The sequence below is a fragment of the Colias eurytheme genome, chromosome 13 (assembly GCF_061535395.1).
Source record: "Colias eurytheme isolate Ceu_HAF_F1 chromosome 13, ilColEury1 Martin Lab GWU primary, whole genome shotgun sequence".
Taxonomy (NCBI): Eukaryota; Metazoa; Arthropoda; class Insecta; order Lepidoptera; family Pieridae; genus Colias; species Colias eurytheme.
Window position 1 is genome coordinate 2972547 of NC_142992.1, and position 20123 is coordinate 2992669.

Genomic DNA, 20123 nt, shown 5'->3' on the forward strand with positions numbered 1-20123 from the left:
TGGTAATTGGCAAGTAATTGGTATAAACATAGATAATAATTCATTAATATGTATCCGAGACAAACCACACCACCACCAATATAACACTGCATTAGTGGTTATATGGGCGTTGGTAACTATTTAACAGCTATTGTGCTTATTTTGAGTTATTTTGCCTATTATATATTTATTTTTCTCAAACAACAACTTTTATTACGATGCGGATAACTTTTATAATTTCCAAATGTTTTACAACCTTATTTCATTTTTAAACCAAAAGCCTAGAATCTTATCAAATTACAAAAACTTGAAAAAATAATTTTTCGCGCCAATTTTAAATGACATTTCTATTCTAAAGTTACCATAACGAATAAAATTTTTTTAAAATAATGATCTACAAATCTGATTCCATTCGTTTCGTAATTGTCGGTTATAATTTGATTAATTTAATTTTACCTCGTTGAATAAACGATATTTGTAAAGATAACGAAGAGCTACATTGTTTTTTTCAATTAATAAACTAAATATTTCTTTCAAGTAGTAACATTTGAAATGACAATGAACTTCAAATTCGAATACAAAATTTGACATTTATGTATGGAAGAGGCGCAAACTTTACAAATAGCAAATATAATTTTGAATCCAATTTGAATTTCAAGAAAGATAAAAGTGAACAGATCTGGAATCTGAAATTTATAGTATTTTATTCTTTCTATTTATATATACACTCTGTGGTTTTCGATTAAATACTTAAAGTCTTTCGAAATGTGGAACGGTAAGTTTAAAAAATTCATTATCGAATTAGTACATTCATAGGAAACTTCTCATAAAAATATATGTAATGCATTTATATTTTAGATCAATCAGTCGCCGGTGGCGGTTTCTTAAACTCTACAAGTCAATTTGGAAATGCTGCGACGCCAAACAAGGGACAAAAATCTGTTAGTAGAAGATTGTTATGATAACAACATCATATTTAAACATTTGTACTTGTTTCTGTTAAATTTGCCTCATGAAATTGAAAAAAAGCATTGATAACCAATGAGGCAAATTTAATAGTTCAAATATATCTGTTATAAATACCTACTTTCTACATAGATATCCTTAATAAATAATATTCTTAATCAACACCACAGGGTCGCAGAGCGTCAAGAACAGCACCAATAGTGATAAAACAAGCAATACATTGTGGTGATGATGGCATCAACATCTGGGGCACACCTATACAGATAGTTTCCATAGTAGCGAGGGTTAGGAATATTAAAGTTCAAAGCACAAAGATAACATACACCATACAAGATATGACTGGCAGGATGAAAGCAGTACTTTGGATTGATCAAGAAGCTATGGAGGAAGATGTGAGTATAATAAAATATATATTATACTAGCTTTCCACCCGCAGCTTCACCCGCGCTTTCAAAGAAAAACCCGCATAGTTCCCGTTCCCGTGGGATTTCCAGGATAAAACCTATCCTATTTCCCGGGATAAAAAGTAGCCTATGTCCTTTCTCGGGTATCAAAATATCTCCATACCAAATTTCATGCAAATTGGTTCAGTAGTTAAGGCGTGATTGAGTAACAGACAGACAGACAGAGTTACTTTCGCATTTATAATATTAGTATGGATTAAACTAGCTGCGCTCCGCGGTTTCACCCGCATACCTGTTGGTCTTAGAGTAATGATATATATATAACCTATAGCCTTCCTCGATAAATGGGCTATCTAACACCGAAATAATTTTTCAAATCGGACCAGTTGTTTCTGAGATTAGTGGGTTCAAACAAACAAACTCTTCAGCTTTATAATATTAGTATAGATTATTGTAAGTGACAGTTGGGACAAAATAGGTTGACTTCCTTGAATTTTTTTTTGTATTGATTGTAACAAATGAGGGTTTTTTAACAACAGAATTGTATACTCACAAATTATTGTTCCATTTAATAATATTGGTTACATTTTATTTCAGGATAAATGTTCACCACAAGTACAAGTCAATGATTACATTCAAATATATGGAAATGTTAGAGCCAACAAGGGAAAGAATGTATTAATGGCTTTCAAAATTATGCCCATTACAGATGTAAATGCCATTCTATTTCATTATCTGCAATGTATAAATAACAGATACAAAATGGAAGCAGACAGCAAGAAGGTTTGTTTTTAACAATATATTTTGGTGCTTGTTGCCTACTAATAGTTTCCTTGACTACAGTAGCTTTAATTTTAACAATTTACACCAAACACAGTGAAATTAATTTGCTAATCGATAAATCAAATAACTTTAGTCTCCGAGAAAACATAATAGAATTTTGAACTACCTATACAATTTATGTGCCTTCAGTCTGTCTTATTTCCTGACAGACTATTTGATATATTCATATGGAACATCTACCCTTACCCACTCACATGAAATTAATCTTGGAATGATTTCTGATTCAATCTATTCTTGTTTTCTAATAAAAGAATTTTTTTTCAGGTAAAAGATATGGATACTACAAGCAATTTCACAAATAATGTGCCAGCAAACTCTCTGGCTGGTATGGACACTGGATCAGTAAATGGTTTGAATCAACGGCAAATGATGGTGTATAACCTTATTAGGGCTTCAACTCTTGAACAGGGTATAAGCAAAGAGGATATATATGCAACTCTGAAGGATAAAATGCCTAGTGTTGAGTTTGAGTGAGTATAAACATTAAATACTGAATAATGTAGTGTTGCCACTTGTAAAATGCAAGAATCCATTAATTTATTTATTTGTATTATTGAATAAATATGGTATTCAAATATGTGAGGATTATCAAATAAAATATTAAAAAAAATGAAATAGTTAATCTATAGAGATGTAATATTTGGTAAAATATAAGTGTATTTTCTTGATATTGCTTATAAGAATAATCTTGCATGATGATAAACTTAAATAATTTGGAAAATCCAAAAGTGCACGCCTCATAATTTTTTTTTAATAAATATTTATTAATTATTATTTTTGTTTATTTAATAACAATTAAACCACATCGAATCAGACCCTGAAAAATGAAAGGGTTCTATTCCTGAGCATACTCAAGCGTAAGAGAAAAAAAAAGACTCGATTAGTAAAGTATTTCGGTCGCTATCGTGTTAACAAGAAAAAGGATCCGCACATACAGACACACGGACGTCCAAGACAGAACTTTTTTAAACTGTTTTTTAACTAGTTTAAATAACAAAAATGACATCAAAAATATCATGAACGTTAAAAATAGTGTTTTTTCTTAATATGTGTGTGTATGTATTATCTTACAAGTGCAATGTATGATACATAAAGACATTTTAAGTTTGAAAAATCAGATGTTTTGCGCGAAGTGACAGTAGTACCCACCTCAACGCTTCGCTTATGAGGCGTGCAATTGTGTAAACTGTCTTTGGACTAAAAAGTTTTCACTAATTCATCCAATAACTAATCAATGTAATTCTTTTATTTCTAGGAATATTCTGGAACTGATGTGCAACGAAGGTCATATTTATTCCACGATTGATGAAGAACATTTCCGTGCTACAGATGCCTTTTAATTCTAGTTCAGTAAAATAAAACAGTTATTTTTTCCTCAAGTCTTTAATTTATTTACCTTATGTAAAACTGTACAAATTAAACTTATTCAGATCTACAACTCGTCTCTTAAAGCTGTATTTTTAACATCGGGATTCTTTCCTTCATATGTTTGTGATTCTAACTGGACATTCTTTAATTCATTTTGTTCCAAAAAGTATTCCTTTGCTGTCCATGCTTGAGAACCATCTTTGAACATAAATATAGCTCTATCATCATCAATAAGATACCTGAAAAAAGAAATAGAACTAAATTATTTTAAGTTATACTAAAGTATTGTACGTGTCCAAATTATAAATTGCATTGCTACGGAGCAAAGGTGTAATGATAATATCTTCTGTTTATATAATAGTATTATTTCATTCATAATGTAATGCTAATAATATAATATTTATCATATTCGCCAGAGAAATGTCCAATGGTAACCCACTTAAAAATATCTTTGCAATATGCATCTTGTGGCTATGTAATTGCACGCCTCATAAGCGAAGCGTTGAGGTGGGTACTACTGTCACTTCGCGCAAAACATCTGATTTTTCAAATTTAAAATGTCTTTATGTATCATACATTGCACTTGTAAGATAATACATACACACACATATTAAGAAAAAACACTATTTTTAACGTTCATGATATTTTTGATTTTATTTAAACTAGTTAAAAAACAGTTTAAAAAAGTTCTGTCTTGGACGTCCGTGTGTCTGTATGTGCGGATCCTTTTTCTTGTTAACACGATAGCGACCGACATACTTTACTAATCGAGTTTTTTTTTTTTCTCTTACGCTTGAGTATGCTCAGGAATAGAACCCTTTCATTTTTCAGGGTCTGATTCGATGTGGTTTAATTGTTATTAAATAAACAAAAATAATAATTAATAAATATTTATTAAAAAAAATTATGAGGTGTGCACTTTTGGATTTACCAAATTTTTTTAAATTATGACATAAAAATAACCTTCTAACAGAGCATCAACTCTATTTTCTACTCTCCATCCCGATAAAGATACAGTTATATATATAAATTTTCCCTAATATTTTCCATTATATATCACCAGTCTACTTTGCAATATGATTAACTAGATTTTCGCCCGTGTTTTCAAAGGAAAACCCGCATGGTTCCCATTCCCATGGGATTTCAGGGATAAAACCTATCCTTTGTGTTAATCCAAGTTACCCTCTATATGTGTGCTAAATTTCATTGTAATCGGCTCAGTAGTATTTGCGTGAAAGAGTAACGAACACACACACATCCATACAAACTTTCGCATTTATAATATTAGTAGGATTTGCCCTAATATTTTCCATTATATATCAACAGCTTAGATTAAGGATTGGTCTCCGCGCGCGCGCTACGACTAGATACCGCCCCACCTAAAAACAATAGCTCTGTGAGTGCGGCAACTCATTTCTGTAGTGTGTGTTAGGCAATTTGTAAAGACGCTAGTGTGTGTGAAGAATCGGGCTGCCAGCCACATAAATTTTACCCCATACATAGGAAATCTGGCATCTTGGAAAGAAGTTTGAAAAATATTTTTTTTCATCCTGACCTGGCCGGGAATCGAATCCATGAATATGCAACTCAAATCCACTTGCGACGCTACTATACTATAGTCACAAAGGTTGTTTAAAAGTAAAAAAGCGGAAATAAAAAAAATAACATATTATATGAGTCAGTTAAACATGGTTAAACAGAAATAAATTATTGTTATAATCCTTTTTACTTTAATACATGTGTTAGTAATAGTATTGAAAAAAACAAGTTCAAATTATTGCTAAAAGATTTCCTCAACCACGTGTATTTTTTTGGATACGCAGTACGGCAACACTGAATGGCGTCGTATTTTCGTAGAAAAAATTTTCGAAGTAAAGGAGAAATTTCGAATAATACGATACTTGTTATGGTACGTGATCCCAGTGTCTTTCTTATTTTTTGCTGTATTATTTTTAAATAGTTTTATGACACAAATAGGCACTTTACTTCAGATTTTGTTCATAATCTTTATAAACTATCGGTTCGCCCTCTCCACACAATGCTTGTGACACCACTGTGACACGACTGGCTTGGGTACGCCGAATTCGGCGTACTTTTAGTTGCCGCATTTTTCAAGTACGCCGGCGGCATCTAGACGTAGCGCGCGCGCGGAGACCAATCCTTAATCTAAGATCAACAGCCTACTTTGCAATATGATTAATGATACATACCGTTCAGCCTGTATATGATTGCTCCATAGACCAGTTTGCCATATCTTAGTTAATTCTTCAGTTCTGGCTCGTGAAGGTTTATTGGCAACTGTAACAAACATCATGAGTGTCTGTCCCTTCTTGGTTTGTGATAGTACTTCTTCTGGGTTTGACATATCCAACTTTGTCATATCAATAACTGGAGGCTTTCTCAGATGTTCCGGTAATTCGTCCTCAGGTAATGGGTCTTCATCCTCCTCCCACTGATCAAAAAGCCTGGAGTACAAGTAATTATTTTAGTCAATGAGATTCCAGTTGGGACTAGATTTGGTTAAGCAAAAATTATGCCTAAAATGTCAGTTAAATAAGTGTTTTTAGTTTTCGATAATAAATTGTGATAATAAACTACTAAGTGCCTATCAATGCACATAGGTTATCAGTATTTTGTTTTTAATTCTTATCAAATGCATATAAATGGAATTTTTACAATATTATTTAAAAAGGAGAGAAAGAAGATGATTTAGTACTAGAATATATTATTATAATTAATGTAAATAAAATACCTTTCCATGTCGGCATCGGTGAAATCTCGAATATCTTTTTTGGCCCAAGATGGTTTTTCTTTATCTTCATATTTTTTTGCAGTTACTATTATTAAACTGCAGAAGCAATACAAAGTCACAAAATAAATCAATTTACCCATAATTTACCGTTGATCTAAGATGTTAATATGTAAATTGTATGTAACTGTATCTGTTATTCGATCTAAAAAAGTACGAACTCACTGTTTAGTGAGTAAATATTTGTTTGGTAGCTCTTATAGAAAATTTGTTGATTAATGTATAAAATTAATATCAAAGGATAATTGGTTATATATTTAAAAATAATCTATAAATTATTAATATCTTTAGAGATCACTACACAGTGCACAGTACACTTGTGAGTACACTCAGCGTTTTCAACTTCATAATATGTCAAACACAGATTAAGTATTAGTTACTACGTACCGTAAAACGGGGTAAATAGAAACAATCTAGACTTTCAAACCGACTTTAAAAATATACATTGTAAGTTTCGGGTAATAAAGCTGCTTTCATTGTGGGAGTCCTTTGCTATTTTACAAGCTAATTACAATTTTAATGCCAAATTATTATCTACTTAGGAGAAAAAGACAAAAACCTGGTCAATTTCTATTTTCCCGGAATACGGGGTCAATAGATACGACATATGGGGTTAATAGAGAAAAATGATAGGGTTGTCAAAATATTTTATATAGTGGTAGTGACGTCACAGAGATAATGAAATAAAAGAGTGTACATAATATATTAGAAAACCTTTTTATTAATATTAAAAATAAAATAATCCGAACCAATAACAATGCATATTAAAAAATCTGTTCAAAAATAATGGTAGGTACTCGCAGAATATTCATTAACCTTCCGTATACGAGGTGACTAATCTCATCATGCTATACTAGGTGGGGTTTGATATACCCCAAACATGAAAGGTAGTAAAATTAGCATAATTGATATTTAAGATTGTTAAATAATAATAAATATGTTTTTATATCTAATAATGAATTGAATTAAGTAAAACAAATGTTATTTTTACATTACAATAGACTTTTATTAATAAAAGTACAAAAACTTAACTTTTTCTTCTAACTATAATCTATTAAACCTTTTCTTGAGGACTAAAATCAAATGGCACATAATATTAGAATCAGTCTTCTTAATTTATAAGACTACAATATAACTAGTTTTAAACATTAACAATTTAGTAAAAACAAACAATAATTAATCAAATCTTAATCACTTAAGTTTCCGCAGTCTTGACAATAAAAATCTGCATGTTCCATACATATAGGCTTATTACATTTTTTACAAATGTACCTAGTTTTCCTATCTTTTTGTCTAGGACAAAGTGAGCATCTTTGCATTGTATTAGACCTTTTTGCCGGCGGTTCTTGTAAGTTTTCAAGGGGTTTTTGAAAATACTTTTCAATTCTTTGGCGCAGTTTCCTAGGAAGTCTTTGGTTCTGCCTTCTTGTTTCTAGGTGGGATCTTACTAAAGACAAACCTAATTCCCGAATGAATTTACATCTCAAGTTAGTTTTATTTTTCTCAATACCATTATTGAGCATGTGTATAATCATACTATTTATACCAGCATGATTGAGTAAAGCGAAAAATATCGTCAGAGGCCAACGCTTAGAATTACGTGAAACATCGTAAGTTCTCGATAATTTATCGACAACATCAACGCCGCTTTTAGTCTGATTGTAGAATGTAATAATAGCTGGTTTTTGCTGACTTCCTGTTTCAACATCGATTTCTTTATCATGATGCAAAGACGACATCATATACACTATTTTACGTGGCTTTGGTACATAGGATAAGATTGTAATATCTTTTTGGAATCCAAATTTGGTAGTATATAATTCACGGTTTGTTTTGAATACAGGTGGTATACAAGTTTTATTAGCACGTAAGGTTCCGACTACAGTTAGTTTATGATCTTTCAGTAAATGATTAGTGCTCTCGTAACTTGTGAAAAAATTATCCATAGTAACATTTCGTGAAGTTTGTGAAACACATTGTACCAGTCGATCAACTACGTCGTAGGGTTTATTGCTAATAGCATAAGGACCCTCAGGTTGCTTGCCGCAATATATTTCCATATTTAGGGTGTAATAGGTCTTATTGTCCACCAAAGCATAAATTTTGATACCGTATTTTGCTGGTTTAGATGGTATATATTGGCGGAAACCGCAACGTCCTCTAAAAGCTACTAGTTCTTCATCCAAAGTAAGGTTTTCATACGGAATGTAAACATCTTGAGAATTTTTTACAAATTGTTCAAATATACTTCTAATCGGGGCTAATCGATCTATCATTATTCTCTCACTTCGTGTAGCAGCGCTATCAAATCTCAAATTTTTCAGTAAGAAAACAAATCTATTTCTACACAATGTGTCTCGAAACACATCCATTCCAGTACCGTCTGTGGCCCATAAGTCGATTGTATTTTGACGACTAGAACGCGCTAAACCAGATAGAAAAAGCAATCCAAACAGTGCCTTCATTTCTGTCAGTGTTGTTTCAGATTTTTGAGGGTCGTTAGTAGATTGCAAACGAATTTTCTCATTGGTGTAATTCACGATATCAGCAATCATATCATCAGTAATAAATAAAGAAAAACACTGAATAGGTGACTTCTTGTCTCTCGCAACTGATTTTACGCCAGGTAGATGATAAATAATATTTTCAGCTCTGGTGCGAACTGTAAGCCGGTATGGATTTTTTTGCCATTTTACCCCATCTTTACCTTTATAATATTCGGTATGACTAGCTTGTTGCAACCTCGAGAGTGGTAAGTTATCACTGTCTGAATCCGAAGACGGTATGTCCGCATCCACTTCACTATCTGTATTGCTTTGAGCACTGATATGATCTGCATCACCATCCGATTCTTGTTCTGGCTCAATATCATCATCGTCTTCTCCTGTTAGCGCTCGTAATATATCTTCTGCTGATAACCCAGACATGTTTTAGTTAAACTATTACCTGAAAACAATATTTCATCACGTTAAACACCGAAATAAACATATAAATGATTAAAAAACAGAAGTAGTTACGCTTACCTTTTGGGTGACGCGCTATACAAGGTGGGGTGTGTGATACCCAAGCGCACTTTACGTACGTGTCACACGATCTGTGGCAGACGCCGGACTGAATGCTTTGCACGGATCGGAGCGGCAACGTCGCATTTACAGCTACTGAGAAAACCAACTTACGCGTTTTTTTCGTTTAAAAATTGCAACGATTTTTTTACCGCTGGGGTATGTCATACCCCACCTCGTATACGGAAGGTTAACAGCCTGTTGTATTAAGTTGAGGTCATATTTTATATATTTCTTACCCCGAGGGTCTGGTTTGTAGTTGCGTGGCATATTGCTCGCATCTATACCTGCGTACACAAAATTAATTATTAAATATTAAAAAATCAACTTTTTAAAAATGTAGGTACTTAGGTAATAAAGTTAAAACTCAACAACCTGCATAAAGTGCCAACCCTATCAAAAGCGTTTCTAAAAACCCCTTTCGCGTTTCTATTAAACCCTTTCTCGTTCCTATTTACCCCTTTGCCGTTTCTATTCACCTCATATGGCGTTTCTATTCACCCCTCAGTCGTCTCTATTCACCTCTTAATCATAAATATTTATGGGTGCAATTATTTTACTAATTTACCAATAAAAATCAAACTAATCAGTAAAACTTACCTTTTCAATTTATTCTGGATACACTTCACCGTTGAATAAAGTTATTTCACAATCAAAAACACAATTTAAATAATAACTAGAGAGAAGTTAATAAGAGCACAAAAGACATACATATTAGTTAGTTCTTTAAAGAAACGAATCTTCAATGGCGGCGCTTATCATTCCCTCTCGCTCACACACGGCCGTACGGTATGCAAAAAAAAAATGGAAAAATAAAACCACTAAAATGTATTTGATTTTCCCTATAATAGTTTTTATCATAAATTTACAATGACAATTATGCATTTGCGAAAGTAAATAATGTTTTATTGGAATTTGACAAAATATGTTCTTTGGGAAAAGTTGTTCAGTTTTATGGGCTTATTACAAGTATTATGGGGATTTTATTACATTCTGTATACGTAAATATGATAATTCATATAAATACACAAATACAATAACAAAAAAGTTTGTCAACAAACAATTTGAAATAATTAATAAAATAATTATCAATTTACGTTATTTTTATTTTCTTTTTTGGTGATCCTACCATCTGTCAAAGTCAGCTTTGGCCGCCATTGAAGATTCGTTTCTTTATTGAACTGACTAATACAACCGTTGCACTTTGAACTCACTTATTGACATAAATTGCTAACTTCATACTATTCAAATGTTGTCAGACCAACAAAAAAATGTTGCCATTGTAAAAACTAAAAACACTATTGCGATTTTTGAAGTAGTTCTCAAATATCAGGCTTTTAGACTTTTTCCCAAGAATATTTCTATTCACCCCGTGAATTCTATTCACCCCGTTTTACGGTAACAGATGCGACAGTGATGTTTTCCATAGTTTCAGTTGGCCAGTTGTGGCGCTGCTGTAGCCTTATCAATTTTGACAGTAAAAAGTAGTGTTGCCTACCAGTTCGATATCTATATCTGACTATCGATACTTTAGTGAGGTGCCCATTGTATCGATAAAAATACTACGTACTAGCACAGACTAAGTACTAGATATTAAGTAAGCTCTAAGCGTTATTATTGCGAACAGGTATTAAAAATAAAACAGATTTCGTTTTCAATGTTTATTTATTTAATGCTCTTTTTCTTAATTTATTTGTTTTATATTTCATTAAAGCAATTTTATGGATTCCTGCCATTTTTTGCACATATCTCTCCTCTATAGCTCCCTTTAAAATTTTATTTATAATATTGCTCCAGTTATGGACATGAAGCCTAACAATATATGTTAAAAACATTTTTTTTAAACACATTTGTGTGTTTTCTGACACCCTAATCAGGAAAACTCCAAATCTTGAATTTTTTCTCTTATATTTGCCCCAATTTTGTTTTGGATACAGTTATCGTTTAAATAATTATGTATTATACAACTTGCTTCCCTGTACAACACTAGAAGTTTGGAACTTGGATAAACTAAATTACTATTTTTAAAATAGTAATTTAGTTACAATACTTCATTATTTCCATAGGCAGCAGCCTGTTTAAGATTTTGTGTGGTTGTTTTACCCAAACTATCAGCAGTTATTTTGGTTATTTGCTTCATAAATTTTCTTTTCTTTGGGCAATTTTTTTTCATAAAATCTGAAAACAAAATTTATGTTACAATTTATTTTGATGATTCATTGTGGTGGTGTGGTTAATAATAATAATTTTATCACTGAAAGAGATGTGAAAAGCACTTGTAATGTACATTATATTACTAATAATAAATTACCTTTACGCTTTTGTATGATACTCTTATTTTCATGAGTAGTTTTTTCTTCTACTGTGGGTTCAGTTATATTTCCTGAAAATAAAAGTTATTTTAGTATTTGTAGTGAGCCCATCCATACAAAGATAATTCCACAGTTCCTATTCAAATGTTGTAAGCCCCAGATTTAAACAATGGCAGTTTAACTGTGAGATTGATAAGTCACATACAATAAACATATCTAAGTAACCACAACTTAAAGATAGTGCAAGTGCACACTATACATATTGTGTGATCCTACATGTGTTAGTATATAATTTATGAACACCACATTTTTTAGCATCTGTCAACCTTAAAAAAAACCTTTTTCTAAATCCCATGTCTCTTGCAATCTGCACTAATAAAATCAAAGTTAACCAGTAAATAAAACCAAATACTAACCTGCATCTTCACAAAGAGTATGAAATTCTATTTCTTTGCTTAAGGAACATGAAGTTTGGTCTGCCATATCTGTAAATCGGTAACAAAACAATTACTTTTAAATATAAAGTACCTACAAACATTACATACATATGAAACTTTGAATCTAATAACAGCTAATGGAATTCTCTTAAAAACAGTTTTAAGGAAAAATCTGAGAACATGAATAAAAAACTTACTAAAATTTACAAACATGGATTTATCAACCTATAAACTATCATAAATCACATACCTGTAGGTCTTTTCATAACAACTGGAATAGCTGGAATGCATGATGGATGTTCATGATAATCATCACCTAAAACCAAAGAACTTATATAAATCTATACTATATATTATACTAATATTATAAAGCTAAAGAATTTGTTTGTTTGTTTGAACACGCTAATCTCAGGAACTACTGGTCCAATTTGAAAAATTCTTTCGGTGTTAGATAGCCCATTCATCGAGGAAGATATAGGCTATATATCACCACGCTAAGACCAAAAGGAGCGGAGCCACGCGGGTGAAAACGTGGAGCACAGCTCGTAACTTATAAAATCCTATCCTGATTACTATATTATAATTTATGTTAAATATAATACCATATTATAGGATAGCTTAAATAAAAATTTGAGTGCATAATACATACCTGCCCTTCCAATGACCAACATATTATCTGTAATATTTTCATTCTCATCTGATTCCACTTTGTGATAATTGTGATCACTCAGAGCATTTTGTACTGTAACAAGTAAATACATATTATGTAACATTTAAAAATATAATTCAAACACAAATAGAAGGTATGTAAAGTATGTCAAAGTATTTGTTTGGAGCCATAAAACCTGTCTTACCAAATATCAGCTATTTACATAATTTTTAATCATGTTATTTATAGCTCCAGGTAGAACTCACCAGTTTCACTGGAAGACAGGGGCACGCCGTGCGCTATTTCGTCATCCGTAAATAGGCATGGGTATGAATGCCTAAGCCTCTTGCCTTCTTCATCGAACTGATATCTATCGAAGTGTTTCTCACAAACGCGTTTGTGTCGAAGTTGATCTTTCGACAATCCGATGAGGGAGGAATTAGTGGGCACCAGAAAGGACATCCACAGGTTCCTCAAATAATCATTCTGCGGAAAACAAAAAAGCCGATTCGTCGCATTGGTTGCGGTGCAACCACCGACACAGCACTTTAATAGTCCCATGGCAAATTTAGCACTTCTTTACAGTAGAACACTATAAAGACTAGTAGAAGGTATCGTATCAAAAAACTAAGGAGTAATTGGATATTTTGGATCTCAACTCAAGCAAAAAGAGAGGAAATACACAAAACACCAGTACACTCAACTCAGTTATTCGACTGATAATAAACCTGTCCACTTATTAGTTTTATTTCGCGCGTTATTAATAAAACGTAATACATAAGCAGCTGCGCGTTTAAGTCTATTATATTGTGAAAATCGAGAAAAAATAATTAAATTATAGACACAATGGTCGTTTCATTCAAATAAATGTCAATTGTCAATTGTCATAACATGGCTTCTCAAAATGGCGCCGTAGCCGGAAACAAGTAGAAAAAAAAAAAAAAAAGTACAGGAAGTAATGCAGCGCCACAACTAGCCATTTTGAAACTAGGCTGTCAGGGCCCTGATGTCAAACAGCAAGTGGCAAGTGCAATTAGTAGCAACAAACCATAGAGAAGGTATCAGTAATACGTGTCAAAATTTGGCATTTGCCTTTCATTGACGCCACAGACTGTATCTAGGTATTATAATACACCAAGAAGCTTATATCCAGTGTATTAGATTATAAGCTTCTTGTAATACACGAAGGACTGGGCCATTGATTAGGAACGGCTTGGAACGGATAAAACAGTTTTTGAGACACTCATATAATATATTGAACACGTGTTGAATATAACGTAGGCTGTATACATGGGGCCAAGGTGTTGGGCCAACGTGTAGAGAGCTACTTGGCGGTATGTTGGCTTAATTGGCTAATAACATTGGCAGGCCAACCGATTGTTGTCGATTTTTTGTGCACACATCAAAGGATCTTGGCGCGCTCCGCAAACAGCGTTCACACTTCACACAGTGTCTTGTTCAGTTCGTTGTTACTCGTCAGCGGAGACAGTATCGTTGCGCGTGAGTGAAATTACGTTTCGATAGCGATGGCGGCGCCGGTGTGGACAAGCAATGAGGTTTTACAATTCATAGAATTGTATCGACATGAAGGAATAATTTGGAATCCACGACATGAACTACATAAAAATAAAAACCATATGACTCTATAAATTATATGTTTTATTTTCTATTTATTATAATATTATTCTAGGTGTTATTCATAACTCACTCGCAACTGTATGAATTGCGATAAAAACGAATATATTTATAATATGTATACCTAAGCAAAATAGTATGAAAAAGTTACTTGTGCTTAAAAACTAAATAACAATATACAATGAGCATGTTAGATCAAATTGTTCTTTATTACATTACATAAATAATACATATTATCAAATATCACCAATCAATACATCCGTCCGTACTCTTTAAAGTTTCGTTTTAAAGGTAGTTAAAATTAAATTTAATGTAAAATGTACACATTTCAAACATTTGAAAAAATCTAAACATATTTTTTAATAATGTTTTAATTTTTATACAGAAATAAAAAAATTGGTAGTTTGTAAAGTAGGTTTGAGATGAGACGGGAGATCGGTCCGTACCTCTCTCTCGTTATACCTGCGATCGCGCTCGTGAGGTTTTGGTGTGACACAAGTTTCTGAACATGTCACCCGACTAAAACGATTTTAAAAACGTTATCACGTTAAAAAAATGAAAATAGAGATTGGAAAATGGTATCATCGTAGACGACAGAGTACACTCATTGTTATTGGTGCACATGTACGAAATAATTAAACGCACTGTATAAATAAATTGCCGCGGCTGCAAGAACTTCTACGTCCATCTTTGAAGCGCTAATGCAGAATGATCAGTAACAGTAAGCCAACGTGTGAACAGGAATCTTGGTTATCCATCATTTTTGCCCAACACGTTGGCCCAACACCTTGGCCCCATGTGTACAGCCAGCATAACACAAAAAGTATACTTCAATCGTGAGTATCTGTTTTCTATTAGAAATTAGTACATATTATTATTTTTTTCTTTCTATGAACTAGGTTTGTTTTTACTATATACCATTAGTGAAAATGATGTTAACTTTTAGGAAAATTTAATACAAGGAGAATACAATCACTAGGTACGTTAGATTTACTTTTAATATATTTTCACTTAAATATTTATTTTATGAACGCGGTGATTGGATCATTTGTCTATGGTTCAATTCTCATGTGTAAACGTCAGCACTTGACGTTATAAAATTTTCATTCTTTTTCATTTAGTTGTCAATTGAAACGCCGCGAATCACGCGTGTCGTCGATGTAGCCGCGTAAATACTAAATGTTAAACTAATTCAACGAATCTTATTATTAATTCTATACCACTTTTATTTATTTCTTAGATATATATTTTTTGGAAAAGTTTTCTATAGTTTTTTGTTATTTTGAAATCGGAACTTTCAAAAGTCTTCTTGAATTCGTTACGGTCAAGTGGCTGAGGGTGTTATATCATACAATTTTTAGATTTTATTGGTAGTGAACATGGACCAGAATAGTATAACACCTAATACATCAAATCAGCAGTTGGTGATAAACGGTGACAATGATTCCGCTACCGCGCTCCTGCAGGAGAAGCAGACAAGAAGGAGGGAAACCTTGAGTGATGTTACTTTCATAGAATACATGACTGTAGGAATCCTGTGCTTCGTCAACCTCATCAACTATATGGACAGATTTACTATAGCAGGTAAGATTCTTCTGATAAGATTTTATCAAATTAGACTTATTTTTTGCAGTCTATCAAATATATGCAAAAAAATAATTCCATTTAGTTATAGTATTAGCATATAATTATTATACATTATAATTAATAATTTAGCTAATAGCACACTGATGAAAAATCATGATATTTCAAACTACCCTCACATTCTTACTATGAATAACTAAAGGTACCTACTAATACCAGAAGTTTTGATATAAGTGTAATTCCATATTTTAGTAAAATACACTACTTTACTACAATAGATGGTAAAACCATTCTTTTTCATTTGAATTGGATAAAGGGTAAAACGAAGAGTTTTACATTTAACATAAATAAATTTAAAACAAGTACATCTATACAATCATTGAAACGAATGATATTTAATAAGTAATAACCATAAACATTAACCTCTATTTTAAGAAATTAATAAAAGCGATGGCTTTACAAACTTCATATTTTTCACAATTCGCAGTTCGCACAACAACCGTCAGATAAGCTAAATAGGTGGTAGTTCATTATAATAATTTCTTTTCTGGTTGGTATCAATTGTATATCAGCAACTCATTATAGTTCTTTAATTTATTCATACAAATATAATTATATGATTTCGTTCATTGTCAAATTTACTGAATATAACTTCTTACACTTGGAGACTTGATCAGCTAAAAGGTCATATAAGGTTTGTCTTGTGGTTTGCTATTCATGGATGATACAATAAAATCTTCCCATAGTGTGTATCTTCAAAAAAAGGTAATGCACAAATAATATTTTTTATAATCGGCACAGTCTTCCTACGGTAAACCCACTTGAAAAATATCTCCGCAATATGCATATCTAGTAGCCATGTAAAGGCCGGATAAACGTTCTTGCATCACGCCATTTTTATCACGAGATAATCCTCATTTTAATCTCTATTACGTGTCATAACTGTCATAGTTTTAGAACTTCCCGAAATGCTAATGGGATTATAATGGATTAAACTCTTTATCTTCATGAAATGACGACGCGTATGAAACAGTTACAAAACATGTGTTTACTGAATGGCGTGATTTTCGTCACACTAGATCGGAAACAACAAAATAACCCCACTTTTAGACGCAATGAATATGTTTCGCGAATATAGATCTTGTTTACGAAGATTTCCCTATTTTCGTAAACAAATACGCGCAGTCTTGATTCAATGGTTTCCACGTATGTACATATTATATTCCGGCCAGTGCCCTTTACTTTCCTTCGCACTTGAGACTTGAGTCCCCTACATAAATGTCGAGTACCTCATTTAAGAATATAACAATGATTTTTATTTTATTATCGTGAATACCTTATATTCTGCTTCCTTACTAATATTAGACCGGGAGATACTGACACAAAATTTCGAGTCATTTGTAACAAGGATGGCGGTTCTACAGGGGTCTTAGTACGCAATGACAAAAAGAAAAATGATGGTGTGAACGCTGGTACCGGTGTCTTAGTCGCGTGGGCGTTTGTCGAACTTGTCGGAAAAATAGCGAAAGTCAAACGATTTGTAACACAAAAATTTTAGAATTTACCGATAGCCCATAAAAAAGTAGTAGGCGGTAGTGTCATGCCATACTTTTCCGGTGTGACTTACAGCCCGCCATACCGACGCGAATGTGTTGATTTAAATAAAACAATCATTCAACCATTTGTACCAGGCTAACTTTAGCACAGGTAACTATCGTCGTGCAGCCATTTACGAAAATCGCCATACCATACTTTTCGGACGATTCCAAATGGTCGCCATACCGCCGAAAATCTGCAAAAAATTTTTATTTCGCCAAACTTTTTGTACCAGTATTGCATTTGGATTTTTGGAGAGTATTTGATAAAATGTGACCATTATTATATTTGCCATACTTCTAGTAGGGGGAAAAAGTGCTGTTACACTTGAAAACTTAAATTATTATTAATTTATATAAGTGAGGATTTCCAACACTTAGATCTTTGAAATTTTGTATTTATATTTGTTGATCCTCAAACTTACAGGAAAAATAAGTGCCATACTGTTACAAATCGTTTGACTTTCGCTATTTTCCGACGAGTTCGACTAACGCCCACGCGACTAAGCCGCCGGTACCAGCGTTCACGCCATCGTTTTTCTTTTTGTCATTGCGTACTAAGACCCCTGTAGAACCGACATCCTGTTACAAATGACTCGAAATTTTGTGTCAGTATCTCCCGGTCTATATGACTATGACTAAAAAGTCTTTGAAGTGGTGTTTATTTTTTAGATTCAAGTTTTATGACCTATTTCGTATCCGTTCTGCATGACGGAGTGCATCCTACAATAAAACTGTTTGTTCTGTTACTCAACAGTGCGTAAAAAACTCCATTAAATATCTAAGAATTCTTTCAAGTATGCTAAGGGTCATTAATAAATTGAAAGTCGATTGGGAGCCGAAATGTTTACTTGTTTAAACAGTATGCAGTCAGCTCTCTTCACATCTCGTAAATATTCATATCCAAACATTCTCAGGTTGTTCGAAAAGAAATAATGTCTAATGAACTAATGGAACGAGCGACCGTTATCGCATGATCAGGCGACGTCAATGAATAAGGCCACATCGACTATAATCGATAAAGCTTTTAAGGTAATTCCTATAATGGTAAAGCTTTTTTACTAATTCTCTATCGATTCCGTCGAGTGATGTTCTTTTTTGGTTCTATAAAATATGTCGAATGTGGAACACCCAAGAAGGGTCGACGTCACGTCCGTCCTGGGAAATAATCTCCCGCGTCTAATCACGCGCGTGGGCTTACTCCATTCGACAGACAATACCATCCTTAAAATATGCATAACTAAAACGGTATTGTATTATGAACGATATATAAACCTGTCTTGAATAATGTGGACTTTTATTAAAACGGTTCACTTAAGTGCTAGATAAATGCGCGGTTACGATATTTGAGCAAACATTATTTCGTGGGGGGCGGTTGATTTCCCCATGGACCGTTTCGCACTTGTGCCTGAGTTTTTTGTCAGTGTTTGCTGTTCAAATAACTGCCATCTGATGATAAATCTAAAGCTATAATTATAGGGGCAGCTGTATAGGGGCGATTCCTGAATAATAAACATATGCAAAAACCAAAAGGTGCATCTTATCAAGGTAATTGGTACTCAATTTAAGAATGCAGACACAGCAGCAAATTATTAACTTACTGCATGTAATACTCACCTTGAGTAATGTGCGATAAGTGAAATTCTTTTCACGTTACTACGTTTGTATTTTGTTCGCAAAAGTATGCGAGGTAGATAATGTTGTCAGTCTAACAATTTCAGTTGAACAATCAGCACTGATTAGTTGATGACTAATTTCTATTGAGACGTGGTAAAAAGTTCTAATGCATTGTACAACGCATAGTAGCACAAGTTCATTTGTTCATTGTCTTATCTGTTGTATCGAGATATCTGTGGTAGGTCAGGGACAATAGTACATTCGTCATCGTATACTTTTATTTACTTTTGTATGATGAACATCCATTGCGTATGGCATGTACTACGCATACATTGCGTTTGTTTGCTGCTTATACACGGTTACACATTTGTTTAAATATTTAATAGTCTCCTTTATATCAAGGTGGTACTGATAGTGGTTGTCTGTTGAAAATTTTCTTTGAATCATTATTTACCACTACCCACATTGCTTAACAGAGATAATCAAGATAATCAATAATTTATGTTTCTTTTTTATCAAGATCTCCTAGACTGACATTATTAAGATTTAACTACGCGTATTTTCTTAATAAGATATTGTAAATACTTATGATAATCTCAAGTAGTAAGCAGATGTCAAGTAGGTATTCTAGGAGAAATCTCAATCCCGCTGTTCAACTGATCTGGCATTCATTAAACACAGTGATTTACGATTCGCTCAGAACTTTCAGATGCGACCAAATGTAACTAAATATTCTCAGATATTTCATATAATTCAAAACTAACTAATGACCGCACAAAAGCAAGTAGACATAATAAATCTGGTCCATAGACAAAATCTGGTCTCGTAAGTCACAAGTCACAATGTCCTATTATGATTTGAAT

The 20123-nt window shown here is 32.8% G+C and overlaps 4 protein-coding genes and 1 long non-coding RNA gene across 8 annotated transcripts in view; 2 read left to right on the forward strand and 3 right to left on the reverse strand.

Moving 5' to 3' along the window:
- Positions 1-10832, reverse strand: part of LOC149903248 (uncharacterized) — a 309864-nt gene extending 299032 nt beyond the window's left edge. The window contains exon 1 of the long non-coding RNA XR_016457401.1: positions 10775-10832. This is a non-coding gene — a long non-coding RNA (uncharacterized LOC149903248). The remainder of the gene's footprint in view (positions 1-10774) is intronic.
- RPA2 (Replication protein A2) lies at positions 585-3566 on the forward strand. Its single transcript, XM_090108420.1, has 6 exons — positions 585-754; positions 838-920; positions 1116-1337; positions 1947-2132; positions 2457-2662; positions 3448-3566. The coding sequence occupies exons 1-6, from the start codon at positions 745-747 to the stop codon at positions 3530-3532; spliced, it is 792 nt and encodes a 263-aa protein (XP_089964546.1). The 5' UTR covers positions 585-744; the 3' UTR covers positions 3533-3566.
- On the reverse strand, positions 3557-6681 carry boca (LDLR chaperone boca). The gene is made up of 3 exons (XM_090108421.1): positions 6313-6681; positions 5771-6025; positions 3557-3799 (listed from the first exon to the last, which is right to left on the reverse strand). Exons 1-3 carry the CDS (start codon positions 6450-6452, stop codon positions 3625-3627), a joined length of 570 nt encoding a protein of 189 aa, XP_089964547.1. The 5' UTR covers positions 6453-6681; the 3' UTR covers positions 3557-3624.
- Positions 10833-11077: 245 nt separating the features above from the next.
- Positions 11078-13782, reverse strand: LOC149903272 (uncharacterized). Of its 2 annotated transcripts, XM_090108757.1 has the most exons (6): positions 13096-13781; positions 12830-12922; positions 12431-12496; positions 12160-12228; positions 11743-11814; positions 11078-11609 (listed from the first exon to the last, which is right to left on the reverse strand). In XM_090108757.1, the coding sequence occupies exons 1-6, from the start codon at positions 13388-13390 to the stop codon at positions 11473-11475; spliced, it is 732 nt and encodes a 243-aa protein (XP_089964883.1). In that variant the 5' UTR covers positions 13391-13781; the 3' UTR covers positions 11078-11472. The 2 variants fall into 2 exon arrangements, with proteins under 2 accessions (XP_089964883.1, XP_089964884.1); XM_090108758.1 differs by lacking the exon at positions 12160-12228 and having other exon boundaries at positions 13096-13782.
- A 1804-nt stretch (positions 13783-15586) lies between these two features.
- spin (lysolipid transporter protein spinster) overlaps positions 15587-20123 on the forward strand; it is a 37358-nt gene continuing 32821 nt past the window's right edge. For all 3 annotated transcript variants that reach the window (XM_090109138.1, XM_090109139.1, XM_090109137.1), the window contains exon 1: positions 15587-16048. In XM_090109138.1, coding sequence (XP_089965264.1) covers positions 15844-16048 — 205 coding nt within the window. In that variant the 5' untranslated portion in view covers positions 15587-15843. The remainder of the gene's footprint in view (positions 16049-20123) is intronic.

What these genes read in the sequence shown, in the direction of transcription:
- LOC149903272 (XM_090108757.1), bottom strand. Translation starts at nt 13,390, where the DNA reads ATGGGACTATTAAAGTGCTGTGTCGGTGGTTGCACCGCAACCAATGCG. An exon ending in CCTGTCTTCCAGTGAAACTG is followed by an intron (nt 12,923 to 13,095) that starts GTGAGTTCTACC and finishes TACTTGTTACAG; the next exon opens with TACAAAATGCTCTGAGTGAT. An exon ending in GTTGGTCATTGGAAGGGCAG is followed by an intron (nt 12,497 to 12,829) that starts GTATGTATTATG and finishes CTTTGGTTTTAG; the next exon opens with GTGATGATTATCATGAACAT.
- RPA2 (XM_090108420.1), top strand. An exon ending in TGGAAGCAGACAGCAAGAAG is followed by an intron (nt 2,133 to 2,456) that starts GTTTGTTTTTAA and finishes ATTTTTTTTCAG; the next exon opens with GTAAAAGATATGGATACTAC. An exon ending in ATGCCTAGTGTTGAGTTTGA is followed by an intron (nt 2,663 to 3,447) that starts GTGAGTATAAAC and finishes TTTTATTTCTAG; the next exon opens with GAATATTCTGGAACTGATGT.
- boca (XM_090108421.1), bottom strand. Translation starts at nt 6,452, where the DNA reads ATGGGTAAATTGATTTATTTTGTGACTTTGTATTGCTTCTGCAGTTTA. An exon ending in ACCGATGCCGACATGGAAAG is followed by an intron (nt 6,026 to 6,312) that starts GTATTTTATTTA and finishes CTTGTACTCCAG; the next exon opens with GCTTTTTGATCAGTGGGAGG. An exon ending in AATCATATACAGGCTGAACG is followed by an intron (nt 3,800 to 5,770) that starts GTATGTATCATT and finishes TTCTTTTTTCAG; the next exon opens with GTATCTTATTGATGATGATA.